Source organism: Esox lucius, chromosome 19 (assembly GCF_011004845.1).
Source record: "Esox lucius isolate fEsoLuc1 chromosome 19, fEsoLuc1.pri, whole genome shotgun sequence".
NCBI classification, from domain to species: domain Eukaryota; kingdom Metazoa; phylum Chordata; class Actinopteri; order Esociformes; family Esocidae; genus Esox; species Esox lucius.
This window is the reverse complement of record NC_047587.1, coordinates 15,632,012-15,646,541: the sequence shown is the minus strand read 5'-3', so window position 1 is coordinate 15,646,541 and position 14,530 is coordinate 15,632,012. Positions and strand designations below refer to the sequence as shown.

The following is a 14,530-nucleotide window of genomic DNA, read 5'->3' as shown; positions in this document are numbered from 1 at the left end:
ACAACAATACAAATCCCCCTTGCCTCTCATAAGCCAGGTAGACTTTAAACAACTCATGCAAAGCCTGACAGGTTTTAGAGTGGATTATGATTCTAATCTCCGTACATGCGATGCTGTTTGGGTTTACACTTATCCACATGTCATAATAATCAGCACATTCTGAGACGGCTGTTGATGTGGTTTAATTGCATTTGTACAGCTGTGTGTAGACCGTCCTAAAGGAGGGGCTCGTCCTTGTACAGTTGTAATCATGGTTTGAATTACACATTTAGTCTTCCGGGTGCAATAGAACCAATGGGCCAGCAATGTGGATATTTCTAATACTTACGGTGCTGTGCTGAATCGTAATGGGACTGGTTATAGCCCTCTGGGGGACCCCAGTAATCTTACACTTTAATGTGTTGCTTAGACTGTGACCGAAATTGAGAAGTCAGTCTGGTCCTGGTCTTAATTTCTCATCTGGAACTGTTAGTAAATGTGATTCCTTCTCTGCCTCAGAGCGGTAAGTAACAAAGCCAAGGCAGCTCTAACACCACCCGGAATATGTTTACCGTCAGTCCTAATATGGACCCCATGTCAGCGGCCTAATATGGATGCCTTTTGGGTTTCCCCTGTCGCCCCCAGCAGTTGGTGGGCATTCTCACCCAGTAATATAAATCAGAAGAAAGTGTTCAAATGTTATTCCATTTCTGTTTTAGTGATTTAGCAGTGTCCTCTCTTCTGAATTAATAAGTCACAACACTCCTTATTAGTGTCTAAACTCCCTCTGTTCTGTTTCTGTCTACAAACACATCCTCTATTCTCTTTTCCATCTTGAATTGTCAGTAGTTAAGTGTGTGTGTGTGTGTGTGTGTGAGACAGACAGATAGAAAGAAAGAGAGAGAATGTTGTTACTAAATAAATATGGAAAATTATGTTACAGTTTATAATTGGGGTTCAAATTAGGGTTAGTGTCAATAGATATATGGTTAGATTTATGTTTAAGGCAATGTGCAGTAAAAAAAAAAAAAAAAAAGAAAAAAATTCCTGCACTGACCTTGCTCATAGCTACTTTCCTTGAAAGCTTAACCTACTATTATTGGGTTGCATGGCTGTCTCACCAAGCTATGGTATCTCACCATTGATTCACTAACAGTGCATGACGGTATATGAGTTCCGTGTTGCTCTCTGTTCTTATCTCAGAAACTAAGCTCCTGACCTCAACCGGCTTTTCCTCTTCCCAATCGAGAGAAGAACCATAAATTGATTTGCACTTTAGAGATGCTCTGTGCTATCCTGCACTGGGAACAGCAGTTAATGTGACACAATCTTTGGCATGTCGGTAACATAACCCTGATCCGTTCTTCCCGTGTGTCCCCCCCCAGAGGCTCCGGGCCAGGACGTTGTAACCCTTGACTACCGGCTGCGCTATTACCCCAGCATCACCTACGCTGTCATCGGCAGTGCCGTCATCTTTGTCCTGGTGGTGGCGTTGTTGGCCCTGGTTCTGCACCACCAGAGGAAGCGCAGCATGCTGTTGCCCCGCGGGATCCGGGCCTCCTCCCACCACCGCCACCGCCACCAGCCCCTGCTTCTGTCCCGCCTGGTTATCCTCGACCAGGGGCATGTCCACCCTGCTGGCCCCGGTCATTCCCCGTCCTCTCCGTCTGCGGTGGCCCGGTACACCCCAGGTCCGGCAGGCATGTCCTACCCCGCTGGCATGCCCGTCGACTCACCGCCCTCCTACACTCAGGCTGTGCTGGATGCAGGTAGAGTGTCCGTTTGAGACAAACTGCTATATACATTTAGTCTACAGGGAGTAATGTGTGGTTAATTGTTAAGCCAACCGTATGTTTGTGCGTTCAATTGTCGGTTATAATCTTTACGTACTTGGACTAAATTGATTTCAGAATGCTTACAAACATAATTTGTGAATGTATTAGGTGAGAATGCAATACAATACAATGCAATTGCAGTCGAATCTAGCAATGACTGTTAAATTGATGAAAAGTATTTGTAATGCACTGCTATAACCGCCTGTCTTTAAGGATGGCTTTACACAACCTTGCTGCAGGGATTTACTTCCATTTAGCCACAAGGGCATTTGTGAGGTTCAGCACTGATGTTGGGCGATTAGGCCCGGCTCACTATCGCCATTCCAAATCATCCCAAAGATGTTTGATGGGGTTGAGGTCAGGTCTCTGTACTGGCCAGTCAACTTCCAAACAGAAAAACCCTTGCTGTGTCGACCATACTGATACTGGCCTTTCACAAAACAATGCCGAAATTGGAAGCACACATCTACTAAGTCATTGTATGCTGTGGCATTGAGATTGTCCTTCACTGGAATTATAGGGCCTTGCCCAAACCATAAAAAACAGCCCCAGACCATTATTCCTCATTCACCAATCTTTACAGTTGCCCTATGCATTTGGCAAGGTAGCATTCCAGTGGATTCCACCAAACCCAGATTGTGTAATCCAGGGAATGTGTTTCCAAAGCTCCAATGTCCATTGGCAGCAGGCTTTTCATCATGTTTGTTCCAACAGTGTGAGATCAGTGTCAACTCAAGCACTCAACAGATTCTTCCAAAATAAGAATGATAGTTTCACAAAAAGTGAATTAGTCTAAGGAAGCTGGTTTAATGCTATTTTCTAAACTAACTTGGAGGCTAGAATAAGGCAATGTAGCAAAATGAACTAGATTCTAGCGCAATGGTTATCTTTAATACATGCTTCTACAGTAAAATTAGCATGTTGTCTTCTGTACTGGCATGAACTGAATTTAGATGCCTATTCTGAAATCTGTGGCTCAATTCCAACCAGTTGATCTACAGTCTTGGATGTGACAGTTATTGTTGTTTAAGTGAACACTTGATTAGGGTCAAGTGAACTACTTACAAGGAGTGGATCCAATTTGACACTACTTCCTCTGCTTGTCATTTTTGAAGAAGTGTAGCCAACATGGCATAGAGAATGTTCCGGGTGAATTATGGATATATTGCCTCTATTGTTTAAAAGTGGTTAGGGCACATGGGCCAACAACAGCAAAACAAGACTAACTATAGAATTTCTGCAGAATAATCTTTTTAAGTGTTTTGATCTACATCACACAATTGAAAATCACTATATTATAACAACATATTTTCATCAAATAATGAATGTAGGATTTATTTTGGGCCAATCCAGGCAACGTCTTAATAAAGCTAAATAAAAAAAGTATTTTTCTCTTGCTTTTCTCCGTCTTGCCTGCAGCCGACCTCCCTGGTTTGACCTCCCCCCGCCTCCATACCTACCAAACGGGGAGCAGCTGTCAGAAGGAGAGCTGCCGCAGTATGAAGCCCCTGCAGAGCCCTCCACTCAGCCCAGCACACAACCCTCTGAGCCATCTACACCCAGAACTGTGGCCCCAGGCTTGTCCCAGTCCAGCCTCAGCTTCAGAGAGGAGTCAGACGAGCTGTAGTCCTCCTCGGGACGACTGATGTATGTTTCAATACGGTACCTAAACTCTGGGATATGGAAGGTCTGAAAAGATGCGAAAGCTGTTGGATAAGGAAAGGCCCAGCAGCACTGTCCTGCCTGCTGGGGGAATGAGACACGAGGTTCTGTTCTACCTACAAAGGACTCACTGACTGACACAGTTAAAATCATTACTGTTGTATAGTGGCGCCCTCTGTTGGAGATATATTGATATCTGACTGGGTTACCCACCCATTCAATCAATCCGTGGATCAGTCATCAGTGCAGTAATTGTCGTCTGTAGCTATAGAGTGATTTTTACAAATTAATTTCTCAACAACAAACATGACCTAAAGACTCCAATAGCCTTCTTCCTGTTGGACTGATGAAACAGTGGGTTGGGACAGGATGCTGTTTCAATCATGCATTAATGTAGTCGAACAGTAACTAACAGTGTTTGTAGTTCTCATCAAGTGTCAGATGTTACGTGGTGGTACAGTTAAACTAGCAAATGCATATGCTGTGTAAGCATAATGAAAGAGAGAGTGTTACATCGGTACGGTTATAGTTGAGCACGTTAGGATAACTAGCACAGAAGCACTTGGGTAAACGACACATGAATATCTGTAAAATGTTTCCTCCAACCATATTTTATAAAGCTGGTCTTTCATTTCATAGGAATAACTGGAATCATATTGAGCTGTCCTACCGCACTTGGATTTTGACATGAAGTCAAATTATATAAGTATTTAAGAGATCAAAATAGTGTTACTGTCCCTATGTCCCTAAATATTCCTTTCTTTTTATTTACAGTTCATTCATTAAACCCCCAAAATACCCCCTCCCAACCTTCCACCCTAAATCTCATCAACATGTGATATTAACAGAAACCAAAAGATATCAATGAGGGCACAGTCCAAAGGTTGTGTCTCGAAGCACTAAAAAAGAAGTTTGTCTTTAATTCATTACTTCATTAAGCTGACATTCTACAGCCCAACATACCAGTGTAAATAGCTGTTGTTTTGATATAATAGAAAAGCCAATAGCAGACAGGAGCAGAATGTTCAGAGCTCAGGACATTTTCAGCAGATAAAAACAGTTTAGAAGTAATTTTCACAAAGAGGAAGAGTAGAAATACTTCAGTAATAACTTTATTGACAGGATAAAAAATATGTGTGACAAAAACATTCCCAGAGAATTAAATGTATAAATATATATATATATATATACAACCCTGTTTCCAAAAAAGCTGGGAAGCTGTGTACAATTTTAAGAAAAACAGAATGCAATGAGGTGCAAATAATTTAGTTGAATATAACCCCATATTCAATAGAAAATAGCACCAAGACAATAAATCAATGTTGAAAACATGTCCACTTGGAACTTGATGCTAGCAATACGTTTCAAAAAGCTGGGACCTGGGGCAAGACTGGAAAAATTGTTTAATGCTAAAGAAAAACTGGTGAAAACATCTAACAACTAATTAGGTTAATTGGCAACAGGTCAGTAACATGATTGGGTATAAAAAGAGCATCCCAGGGAGGATGAGAGTCTTTCAGAAATAAAGATGGGGAGGGGTTCACCACAGCATAGGCAAGACAGCACAGGCAAGGCCAAAAACCAATATTAGATTGCTTTGATCTTTGGGCCCTCAGGTGGCACCAAATAAAAATAGATACAATGTAGTTGAAATCACTGCATGGGCTCAGGAACACTTCCAAAAATCATTGTCTGTGAACACAGTATGTCGCTGCAACAAACAAATGCAAGTTAAAACTTTACCATCAAATGCCCTTCTCTGGGGCCTAGCTCATTTAAGATGGACTGAGGCGAAGTGGAAAATTGTCCTGTGGTCTGATGAATCAAAATGTGAAATTATTTTTGGGAATCAGGGACTATCCAGCTTGTTATCAGCGCACAGATCTAAAGCCAGCATCCGTGATGGTATGGGGGTGCATTAGTGTACATGACATGGGTGACTTGCACAATTAATGCTGAACAATAAATACAGGTCTTGGAGCAACATGTGCTGCCATCCAGACAATGTCTTTTTAGGGAAGGCCTTGCTTATTTTATCAGGACAATGCCAACCACAATCTGTACGTATTACAACAGCATGGCTCCGTAGTAAAAGTGTCCAGGTGCTAAACTTGCCTGCCTGCAGTCCAGACCCGTCACTCTGTAAATATATGGCGTATTATGAAATGAAAAAATATGACAAAGGGGACCCAAACTGTTGATCAGCTCAAATCCTATATCAAGCAAGAATGGGAAAACATTTCACTTTCAATACAACAGCAATTCCCAAATTAGTTGTATTGTTAACAGAAGAGGTGATTCAACACAATGGTTAACAGGCCCCTGTCCCAACTTCTTTTGAAACATGTTTCTGGCATCAAATTAAAAATTTATTTTTCTAAAAAAACAATAGACATTTTCACTTTCAACATTTGGTATGTTGTCTCTGTAAAATGTTCAATTAAATATAGGGATGAATGATTTGCATATAATTGCATTCTGCTTTTATTCACATTTTATGCAGTGTCCCAACTTTTTTGGAAATGTGGTTGTACATGAATAAACAAATAAATATAAATCATCATCAAGGTCTGTTCTACTGTGGACTGGAGCCACTTCCAGTGGTGTCATGGAAGTGAAACATTTAGGGTCAACCAAGTTAGGAGCATCATTTAAGGGCATAGCAAATATTTGCAAGTTTAACACCCATATAGTCACTGACAGAAGCCGTTTCTCCTTGGTTCTACAATGGTGTGCTGCACACTCAAAAAACTAACAACAAACTGAAATCGTTGATTATCACAGACGCAGCTGATCATGTGTCCATGCACTCTTACTGCACACTAAATTGCCTATAGTATTAGAGTACGTCAACCAGTGCTTTATTAGTCAGTGAAATCTCAAATAACTTTTTTCCACAAATTGCATTACTCATTATATAGTGTTTTGACTCCATACATTTTATCATGTTAACCCTTTGTTGTAGTTCAACATACTGGGTGAAGATCAGCATTTTTGTCTGGTAGAAGTTTAATTCAGTTTGGGTCTGATTTAACTGCATTACCCTTGTGCCTTCGTTCAAATGTCCCTTTGATTAATAGTTAACCACACACTCATAGGAATCCTGCTGTCTGATATGCTGTAACTGCCATTCCTATTGTGCAGAGTATTTTATGACTCTATATCATAGTTGTTTGGCCATTTTGAGTTGACACTCTAGTTTTCCAATTCATTGTGTGTTTAGAAATGTGTTGCATGACAAATGTACAAAGTGTGTGTAAGATAGATGTTTTGTCTGTCTGCCCCACCCTGCCCAGCCTACTGTACAGACATTAGTATTATTTATTGACTGACTGGTGAAATGCCTCTCTGAAGGATCTGTGTGTACTCTGTTTATTTCCTATTTAGAACACAAGAGTTCATTTGGACCATGTAAATATAAGGAGCAAAGACAGAGAGTAGAAAATATTGAAAAGTGGCGTATTTAGACTGTTTAACTATGGAATCATGTTCTCCGTTTTTGGTTTACATCCCCCAGTATAATCTTGTACCAGTACAAAACATATGAACCAAAGATTGTCAATCATCAGCATCATCATGAAACTCAATGGGTTAAACCCGCATCACAAACTGATTTTGTGGACAAGTTGTACCAGGATGACCCCTCACAGCTTTGCTTTGACTTCTCAGAATTAGCAGTATGTGGGCACAGGATTAATATCACAAATAAAGACACTGCTGAGTAAATTTCTGATTGGTTTGAATGAATTGTGGCCTTGCATCACTAAGTGATGACCCCTACACTTTGTTGTTCCTTGTTTTGATTCAGATAACTGTGGAATGAAGGTGATGTTACTCACAGCCAAATTAAATATGAATATTTGTATATACACAGAGATTCTTGTTCTCCAATATGAACCTCAAGAATGGGTCTTAAGCCCGTTTTATGCCTGGTTCTAACATGTAACCTCTCCGATTGTGATCAGAGTGTATAAATGTCAACGAATAAGATCAGGACAACATTAGAATGAAGGACGTGGTTAACAGCAGGTATAAATAGAGCCTTGGTCATACTTGGTGCTAATGAGCATTGTTTGTCTGTGTATTATCTACATTTTGACTCTGCCCACATTGTAGCCATGGCATCTAGTCACTGTAGTGAAACTAGACTCTTATCTGTCCACTGACCACATTGCGATGCAATCCGGTCCCTCCTACATACAAAATATTTGACAGATGTTCTTCCAGATATAACAAATGTCCTTAAAGCCATATGTGTATGGCCTTAAGCGAATTCTGCCATCTTTCAGTGATTTATGGTGGTATAATCACGACCGTGTGTCTTCAGCCCTGTTATTGGCCCCATATTTTACTGTAACATAGAAGATGCACTGTGATCTGATTGTGACACGATCGGGAGAATATTAGGATGAAAGAGCCTTGCTTAGGATCAGTAAACAGGACTTTATAAAATCTAGACAGTGGACATTCTCTTGCAAAACATTCATGAATACAACCCTGTTCTACACTTTTGCATTTTTTACATGCTTTTATTGTCAGTTTGGTTTTGACATATGATCTGCTGATTTGTTGTTCTCTCTTTGGAGACTTGTGTTTCTTGTTAAATATTTATTTTCGTTTCTAATGGGACGTAATCTGTTTATGGTATAGTATATATAAAGTGGTTCTGTTTTCAGTCTTTCCGTATTATAATACATATCACCCATGAAGATGTTTTACTTTCACGTTGTCCTGGAATTTAATTCAGTAATCCTACCACAAGATGGCAACCTGTCCATACAACACGCAGGGCCTAGTTCAGGGAAGACCAACTGTTGATGCTATCTAAGGTCTCTCTACATCTTCTGTGCTGGCAAGGTTATGAAATCTCTCCCTATAGTCTTTCTCTCATTAAACTGGAAACATAAATAAGATGATTACTGAAACAACCCATACTGTCTTCCACGACCCCTTTTCCAATCACACTGTGACCCAACAGACAGCAACATAACCAACTCAGAATCAGGCTGACACGACTCTCCCCATTTCCCATTTTATTAACCTACTCATCACTTTCTGTCCCGCTCTCTAATTCCTCCCTCTGTCTACTTCTTTGTTCATCTGACACTTATCTGATGTGTTTGCGTGTTCCCAAACCAGCCATGCAGGCATTTATTAAAGAACTGCTCTCTCTCTTTCTGTGGCACGTCCTTTTATCTCTCTCTTATGTCTCCATCTCTGCCAGAACTTGGTCATCAGGGTTGGTTAGACCAGGCCTACTAGACATCTGGTGTGAAAGAGAGAGGTCTGCCAATATCTAATACAGATGACGTGTTGATTCAGTGTGGCCCATGATCTGAAGATGATGACCTTCACTGTGTCTCAAAGGAAATGAGAGCAAGCCTGTATCTGAATGGCCCAGGGTATGAAAAAGGAGTGGCTTGTGATGGTAATGATGTTGAGGATAATGCTAATTTGTGTGTGTATGTATATACACTCACCTAAAGGATTATTAGGAACACCTGTTCAATTTCTCATGAATGCAATTATCTAATCAACCAATCACGTGGCAGTTGCTTCCATGCATTTAGGGGTGTGGTCCTGGTCAAGATAATCTCCTGAACTCCAAACTGAATGTCAGAATGGGAAAGAAAGGTGATTTAAGCAATTTTGAGCATGGCATGGTTGTTGGTGCCAGACGGGCCGGTCGGAGTATTTCACAATCTGCTCAGTTACTGGGATATTCACGCACAACCATTTCTAGGGTTTACAAAGAATGGTGTGAAAAGGGAAAAACATCCAGTATGCGGCAGTCCTGTGGGCGAAAATGCCTTGTTGATCCTAGAGGTCAGAGGAGAATGGGCCAACTGATTCAAGCTGATAGAAGAGCAACTTTGACTGAAATAACCACTCATTACAACCGAGGTATGCAGCAAAGCATTTGTGAAGCCACAACACGCACAACCTTGAGGCGGATTGGGCTACAACAGCAGAAAACCCCACCGGGTTACCACTCATCTCACTACAAATAGGAAAAAGAGGCTACAATTTGCACGAGCTCACCAAAATTGGACAGTTGAAGACTGGAAGAATGTTGCCTGGTCTGAGGAGTCTCGATTTCTGTTGAGACATTCAGATGGTAGAGTCAGAATTTGGCGTAAACAGAATGAGAACATGGATCCATCATGCCTTGTTACCACTGTGCAGGCTGCTGGTGGTGGTGTAATGGTGTGGGGGATGTTTTCTTGGCACACTTTAGGCCCCTTAGTGCCAATTGGGCATTGTTTAAGTGCCACGGCCTACCTGAGCATTGTTTCTGACCATGTCCATCCCTTTATGACCACCATGTACCCATCCTCTGATGGCTACTTCCAGCAGGATAATGCACCATGTCACAAAGCTCGAATCATTTCAAATTGGTTTCTTGAACATGACAATGAGTTCACTGTACTGAAATGGCCCCCACAGTCACCAGATCTCAACCCAATAGAGCATCTTTGGGATGTGGTGGAACGGGAGCTTCGTGCCCTGGATGTGCATCCCACAAATCTCCATTAACTGCAAGATGCTATCCTATCAATATGGGCCAACATTTCTAAAGAATAATTTCAGCACCTTGTTGAATCAATGCCACATAGAATTAAGGCAGTTCTGAAGGCGAAAGGGGGTCTAACACAGTATTAGTATGGTGTTCCTAATAATCCTTTAGGTGAGTGTATATATACAGTATCTCACAAAAGTGAGTACACTTCTCACATTTTTGTAAATATTTAATTATATATTTTCATGTGACAACACTGAAGAAATGACACTTTGCTACAATGTAAAGTAGTGAGTTTACAGCTTGTATAACAGTGTACATTTGCTGTCCCCACAAAATAACACAACATACAGCCATTCATGTCTAAACCGCTGGCAACAAAAGTGAGTACACCCTTAAGTGAACATTTCCAAATTGGGCCCGAAGTGTCAATATTTTGTGTGGCCACCATTATTTTCCAGCACTGCCTTAACCCTCTTGGGCATGGAGTTCACCAGAGCTTCACAGGTTGCCACTGGAGTCCTCTTCCACTCCTCCATGACGACATCACGGAGCTGGTGGATGTTAGAGACATTGCACTCCTCCAACTTCCATTTGAGGATGCCCCACAGATGGAGGTGTGTTTGGGTTCGTTATCATGTTGGAATACTGCCCTGCGGCCCAGTCTCCGGTCTGCTTCAATATGTCACAGTACATGCTGGCATTCATGGTTCCCGCAATGAACTCTAGCTCCTCAGTGCCGGCAGCAGTCATGCAGGCCCAGACCATGACACTCCCACCACCATGTTTGACTGTAGGCAAGACACACTTGTCTCTGTAGTCCTCACCTGGTTGCCGCCACAGACACTTGATACCATCTGAACCAAATACGTTTATCTTGGTCTCATCAGACCACAGGACATGGTTCCAGTAACCCATGTCCTTAGTCTGCTTGTCTTCAGCAAACTGTTTGCAGGCTTTCTTGTGTATCATCTTTAGAAGAGGCTTCCTTCTGGGACAACAGCCATGCAGACCAATTTGATGCAGTGTGCGGCATATGGTCTGAGCACTGACAGGCTGACCCCCCACCCCTTCAAACTCTGCAGCAACACTGGCAGCACTCATACATCTATTTCCCAAAGACAACCTCTGGATATGATGCTGAGCATGTGCACTCAACCTCTTTGGTCAACCATGGCGAGGCCTGTTCTGAGTGGAACCTGTCCTGTTAAATCGCTGTATGGTCTTGGCCACCGTGCTGCTGCTCAGGTTCAGGGTCTTGGCAATCTTCTTATAGCATAGGCCATCTTCATGTAGAGCAACAATTCTTTTTTTCAGATCCTCAGAGAGTTCTTTGCCATGAGGTGCCATGTTGAACTTCCAGTGACCAGTATGAGGGAGTGTGAGAGCGATGACACCAAATTTAACACACCTGCTCCCCATTCACACCTGAGACCTAGTAACACTAACGAGTCACATGACAACAGGGAAGGAAAATGGCTAATTGGGCCAAATTTGGACATTTTCACTTAGGGGTGTACTCACTTTTGTTGCCAGCGGTTTAGACATTAATGGCTGTGTGTTGAGTTATTTTGAGGGGACAGCAAATTGACACTGTTATACAAGCTGTACACTCACTACTTTACATTGTAGTAAAGTGTCATTTCTTCAATGTTGCCACATGAAAACATACAATCAAATACTTACAAAAATGTGAGGTGTGTACTCACTTTTCTGAGATACTGTATATACACACACACACAGACAGAAACATAACTATATATATATATATATTTCACTTCTGAAGCTCTATCGGTGTGATAATCAGGCATGGCAGGGTATGTAGTAGCTGAGGGGCTTTCTCCCTCCTGGGACTCATTTGTGTTACATTACCACCACATGAAGTTGGATGAGCTCCATGTTTTTTTTACGCTTGCCCCATGTTCTCGTAGTTTGGCCATTCCAACTTAGGTCCACTATAATGCGCAGCGCGATCCGTTCCGGGGACAAAATACACATAGTTACAACAAATGTTGACAAACTTTTGTCTTGGCTCTGACACGCTCACCCACAGCCACTCGCGCTCTCGCACACACACCGCTGCTGGGCTGCTCCGCCATAGCTTCAGTGAACTGGAGATAAGACCGTGTTTTCTCATGTAAATGTGAGCGCGGAGGAGCAGGAGAGGGAAAGAGGGCGTATTGTCAGTGTGGAGCAGCTCTGAGGGGCTCTACTGAGGGCTTGGCGAGCCGGACCTTTATCAGATGAAGAGCAGGCCTCCGAGGAAGGAGTGGGGGGTCGGGGGTGGGGGGGGCAGAAAAGAACAGCTGGCAGAGTCACGCGTGCAACCCCAAAACACACAAGAGCCCAGACACACTGAGCACGGTGGGAAAGCCCTGCGCTAAGACGTTCACACACACAAACGCACACAACCTCTTATGTTATTATCAGCCACCGGCCAGGGAGGCTGAGCACACACACACACACACACACACTCTACAACAGGCACATCACAAGCTCAATCGCACACATTATACTGGTAATCACACACAGACACACATCAGCATCAAGCCCAGCCCCCAACAGCATCCTGAAGTATACACACGCACACACGCGCATGATTAAACACAACAGACATGCTAAATATAATACCAACAATCCAGTTTACTGTACACATGCTCACTTACATTAAAGACAAACAGACAGAACAACAGGGATCTGACTCACCATGTCTAAATACCAGGGTCTCATACAGCAGAGTGGAGAAACAGAAAGAGAGCCACTGTTCTATATCTTAAGGCGTTATTCCAGAAATCATCCAGAAAGCCAAATGTACAGGAACCAGCATTCGCCAATTAGCCCACATTACAACTTTGTTACATGGTCTATATCACTTTCTTCTACGTTGTCCAGAGTTCTTTGGGGTTGTGTCCTGGCAAAACACTGCAGGAAGAACCGAAGGGTTACAGACAGTACAACAGCTGTAGATTCTTCTGGTTATTTCCCTTCATCAGCACCAATCACATCATTCACATTTTGCAGTATCAAAATGTTTCATACACCCATTTATAAAACATGACTTCATTCCTATAACACACAGTATTCATAGGAATTAACATTGTTATTGCTTGCTTCTTGGGCTTTCAGGCTGGGTGTATTGCAAAAGCGCTTTGTGATAACCGCTGAAAGGGCTTTATAAATAAACTTCATTGGTTGATTGATATTTCCTGTACAAGAAAATGTAATGCCTAAAACAGAATGTCAGTGCTGCACAAACAGCTACATGCCAACAGATAACCAGATTCCCATATGCATTTATGAGAGCATATATGTATAAGTCTGGGGGTGGCATTAGCAGCTGAAACAGTAACACTTCTCGGCTTAAGAATATCCTGGGTCCCTGCCTCTTGTCCTCCTCATTCAGACCAAGCCTAAACACACACACCAGCATGCTAATGGCTAATCCCCAGGGCAGGCCACCTTTGTCCCCACGCAACCCACCGCCGACATGTCTCTCTGGGTGACAACCAGCAGACTGGATGGGCCTGGTTCATCTAGGGGTTGTCACATCCTAAAACCTAGTTGCTCTTGGGAGGAAAACAGCAGGCTGCCAGGTCCTGATTGGTTTCTGACAGGCGGAAGATTGTTGTTTGTCCTTGTATCCCTTTCTGTCCAGGATGTGCAGGGAGAGGTATGTTAGCTGTCTCCGGGTGGTGAGAGTGTGGCGTGTGGTGCCTGTCTTACAGCGGGTGGTCTGAGTGAGAGACAAAGCCCCCTGGCTGGCCTGATAGACTGCAGTAGGGAGGGAATGCACTCGCCACTGTCACTCTTTGTGTTAGGGAGGCACTGGTGTCAACCGGTGCTGAGAAATCTTTGATTTTGGGGAGGCGGGTATGGGGACAGTCCTGGTGAGAAGTGTGCCTATTTGTATGTCCCTAAGGACCAGTGAATTCCTCACCGCAAGGTGGGAAGCTGGGAAAGAGGCAGAGAATATGGGAGAGGGCATGTCGGCCATTGATTTGTTGTCTGTGAACATTCCACAGTGCAAGGTGCCGACTGGAGGAAATGACCCAGGGGAAACATTGAGAACAGGGAGGAGGAGAACAGGGAGGAGGAGAACAGGGAGGAGGAGAACAGGGAGGAAGAAGAGGGAGGAAGAGAACGGAGGAGGAGAACAGGGAGGAAGAAGAGGGAGACACAAAGGAGGGAGACAGACGAAGGAGACAGAGATTAGGGAGACAGATGAGGGAAGGAGAGGTCTTGTCTGAATACTGAAACGACAACTTGCAGCGTGTGTGTGTGTGTGTGTGGTACTGTGTCGTGTTAATGGTAGTCAAGATGATGATTATTCTAAACTCCTATTACCTCAGCCCTAGTTCTATCTTGTCTGTGATGAAAGATGGTGGCCTGGTCCCTACACACACCCTCATCTGTCTCTACACCCTGGGGATGAGCTGTGCTTCACATGAACACACTGCTCACTTACACACACACACACACACACACCATCTCATCTTGTAAAGAGGCTGGCCTCAGCATTCTGCCATAAGTTTAT

General features: G+C 43.0%; 1 protein-coding gene across 2 annotated transcripts in view; it reads left to right on the top strand.

Annotated features, from left to right (window-relative positions):
- The window catches only part of ldlrad3 (low density lipoprotein receptor class A domain containing 3), a 128,272-nt gene extending 123,160 nt beyond the window's left edge, over nucleotides 1-5,112 (top strand). For both annotated transcript variants that reach the window (XM_010883675.3, XM_020040583.2), the window contains 2 exons: nucleotides 1,365-1,748; nucleotides 3,234-5,112. In XM_010883675.3, coding sequence (XP_010881977.2) covers nucleotides 1,365-1,748; nucleotides 3,234-3,460 — 611 coding nt within the window. In that variant the 3' untranslated portion in view covers nucleotides 3,461-5,112. The remainder of the gene's footprint in view (nucleotides 1-1,364; nucleotides 1,749-3,233) is intronic.
- The last annotated feature ends 9,418 nt before the right edge of the window (nucleotides 5,113-14,530 follow it).